Here is a 3,064-nt window from a genome sequence, read left to right as displayed (position 1 = left end):
AAGCGCGCACGCGTGGTCTTTGCGCAGGCGGCGGAAAAGCAGATGAAAGACAAGCAGGACGAGGAACAGAGGCTAAAGGAGGAAGAGGAGGAGAAGAAGCGCAAGGAAGAGGAGGAGGCAGACAAGGACGACGAGGAAGACAAGGATGAGGACGAGGACGACGAAGATGAGAAGGAGGAAGAGGAGGAGGAAGACGCTGCCACCGGCCAGGCCAAGGACGAGCTGTAGGGGCCACGCCGCCGCCTCCAGGGCTGGACTGAGGCCTGAGCGCTCCCGCCGCAGAGCCGGCTGCGCCCAATAATGTCTCTATGAGACTGGAGAACTTTGCATTTTTTCCGGGCGGGTTGTGATTTGGGGTGGATTTTGGTTTTGTTCCCCCTCCCCCCTCCTTTTTTTTAAACTGGTGTTTTGTCTCTGATTCTCCTTGGCGCTTACTCCTGGTCCTCCCCTTTCTTGATTGACATCTTTGCCACCTTCTGTCCCCTTCTCTCCCCAGATCCCTTAGTTTCCCTCCAAAGAGAGGGGGGCAGGGGAGTGTGGTGGAGAAGCCCCAGGCCCCGAGATTCCATCTGCTCTCNCACTGAGGAAGAACAGGGCTCCTAGGGCCTGAGCTCTGACCCCTACCCACCACCTCCCTTCCTCCCCTGCTCCCAGGACCGGGCCACTTCTGGGTGGGACAGTGGGTTCCAGCTCGGGTCACACTGAGAATGTAAGAACTACAAACAAAATTTCTATTAAATTAAGTTTTGTGTCTTCTTCCTGTGTCTCCTTCTGGGGGAGGGGACTTGAGGAAGGCTCATTTTTCAGCAGCTCAAAGTGTTGGTTAAATGTCCCATAAGGCTACGGGGGCTGCTGTTTACCCCCACAACCCCAAACCAGTGGGAGGAGAGGGAGTGTTAAGTGCCGTTACAAGTACTCCATATAGGAACTCAGTCTCTGCACTAAATTGGGGAGTTTGTTTCTAATACCGGTTCAGTCGGATCAGGCTGTGCTCCAGAATTCAGTAAGAGGTAGGGCAGGGCTATGAACTCGCACCTTAGCACCATTTCATGCCATCCATTGTACATTCAACCATCTGTATTTCTTAACTGATTAAAAAAACCTTTTTTTAATGTTTACATTTGAGAGACTGAGCATGGGGGGTGGGCGGCGGTGCACAGAGCAGGAGACCAAATCCACAGCAGGTTCCAGGCTCTCAGCTGTCAGCACATAGCCCTATGCGGGACTCGAACTCACAAAGTGCAAGATCATGACCTGAGCTGAAGTCGGAGGCTTAACCAACTGAGCCACCCAGGGGCCCTGTAGCCACATTTTTAGAAAATCTCAGCTGGTTTTAAAAGTTACTCCTTTTATAATCAAGAATATAGGTTCAGAGATGATACATGGTTTGATGGTCCTTAAATTCTTGGAAAGAGATGGCCCTACGGGAGGGTGGTACAGAGACGACAGGCTGACAGAAGTCTAGGCTTCCTAGGCCCACTTCCGTTGGGGACGGCAAGGCTGCCACTGGAGTCCTGTAAGTGGTCTGGAGCTCGTCACTTGTTGCAGGGGAGAGGCAAGAAACCCTCCACAGCTTGGCCTGTGGTGGAAACGTCTAGGCTTGGTGTGCTGTGAAGGAGAAAGGCAGCAGGACCTTGTTACAGTTGAGCAGTGGGTGAGGTGTCCGGTAACTGCCTGGCGCTGTGTTGGGGTGAGTGCTTGGAAACCAGATCAGGTTTGGAGGCTGGTAATGGTTCAGGATGGGAAGGCCTCCACCCAGGGACTGGGAGATAAGCCCAGCCTTGCTTCCATCCAATCCCCCAAAACCCCATATTCAGCTTGGGCTCAGCAATCCTTCAAGTCCTTGTTCATTGGATGGTTCACCGTGCTTGCCCTACTGTGTTCTGTGACCCAGCCCCACTACTCTGGGAAGCTTCCAGAATTGATGTGTCCAGGGACAGTTGGTGAAGAGAATTCTGTATTCAGTGTAGGCAGGCCCTGAAAAGTGACAGTTTACTTAAATACGTGGGTCAGGCTGGGGGTAGTGGGGTGAACAAAGTGATCGGGGAAGGAGCAATGGAGATGGGACGCCTAGAAAGTACTGTAGGTTCATTCCCCAAATCCAACTCTCCCTCAGTAGAATGAGGCCACAAAATGGCCCCCGTCCCTGCTTCCACAGCCAAATGTGGTTTTCTTAAATTTTCATTTAAATTTTTTTTTACATTTCTTTATTTTTGAGAAACACAGAACACAAGTGGGGGAGGGGCTGAGACAGAATGAGACACAGAATCCAAAGCAGGTTCCAGGCTCTGAGCTGACAGCACAGAGCCCGACGCGGGGCTTGAACTCACAAACCGTCAGATCATGACCTGAGGTGAAGTCGGACGCTTAACCGACTGAGCCACCCAGGCGCCCCCTGGAATTTTCATTGTTTTAATTGTTGGTGACCTTCGGAGTATCCTTTCCAGACCTGATTAAGGGTTTCTATGAGAGTGGCCTGACCAGAACAAAACAACTCGTTTGGAAGACAAAAAAATGAAGTCTTTATGGAAGAAATACAATTATCTACAAATACATGAAAAATTGTGCTCAACGTAATCAACAAACTCAGAAGGGCACGAAAGTGTGGACGTCGGAGCCATTTTGTGGCCTATGACGTCACCGCTAACGGGCATGGCGTCACTCTCAGGAAGCCACGTGACGTGTATGCGTGCTGAACGAGAAGCAGCTCACCCCGACCCTAGGCGCAGAGTATAGTCTGCGCATGCCTGGCCAAAGGGCTCTCTCTTGCGCATGCCTACCAAGGCTAAGGGGGCGCGCGCAGGTCACGTGCTCTGGTGGTCGGCGCGCGCACCGCCTGCCCCGGAAGCGGTCGGCTTGCGGCGCGGCTGGGCGCTAAGATGGCGGCGGCGTGAGTTGCATGTTGTGTGAGGATCCCGGGGCCGCCGCGTCGCTCGGGCCCCGCCATGGCCGTCACCATCACACTCAAAACGCTGCAGCAGCAGACCTTCAAAATCCGCATGGAGCCTGACGAGACGGTGGGAGCTGAACCGGAGCCCGGGGGCGGGAACGACGGGTGCCGGGG

The 3,064-nt window shown here is 53.3% G+C and overlaps 2 protein-coding genes across 3 annotated transcripts in view; both read left to right on the top strand.

The window, feature by feature from the left end:
• CALR (calreticulin) overlaps window positions 1–418 on the top strand; it is a 3,548-nt gene extending 3,130 nt beyond the window's left edge. Inside the window, exon 9 of the mRNA XM_077765634.1 lies at window positions 28–418. Within this exon, the coding sequence (XP_077621760.1) occupies window positions 28–228 (201 nt within the window). The 3' untranslated portion in view covers window positions 229–418. The remainder of the gene's footprint in view (window positions 1–27) is intronic.
• Window positions 419–2,810: 2,392 nt separating this feature from the next.
• Window positions 2,811–3,064, top strand: part of RAD23A (RAD23 nucleotide excision repair protein A) — a 6,185-nt gene continuing 5,931 nt past the window's right edge. Inside the window, exon 1 of one of the 2 annotated variants that reach the window (XM_077765625.1) lies at window positions 2,811–3,017. In XM_077765625.1, coding sequence (XP_077621751.1) covers window positions 2,946–3,017 — 72 coding nt within the window. In that variant the 5' untranslated portion in view covers window positions 2,811–2,945. The remainder of the gene's footprint in view (window positions 3,018–3,064) is intronic. The other variant, XM_077765629.1, reaches the window with a different exon arrangement.

This window comes from Crocuta crocuta, unplaced genomic scaffold (genome assembly GCF_008692635.1).
Source record: "Crocuta crocuta isolate KB4526 unplaced genomic scaffold, BGI_CrCroc_1.0 scaffold693, whole genome shotgun sequence".
Classification (NCBI taxonomy): Eukaryota; Metazoa; Chordata; class Mammalia; order Carnivora; family Hyaenidae; genus Crocuta; species Crocuta crocuta.
This window is presented reverse-complemented; position numbering and strand designations above follow the sequence as displayed.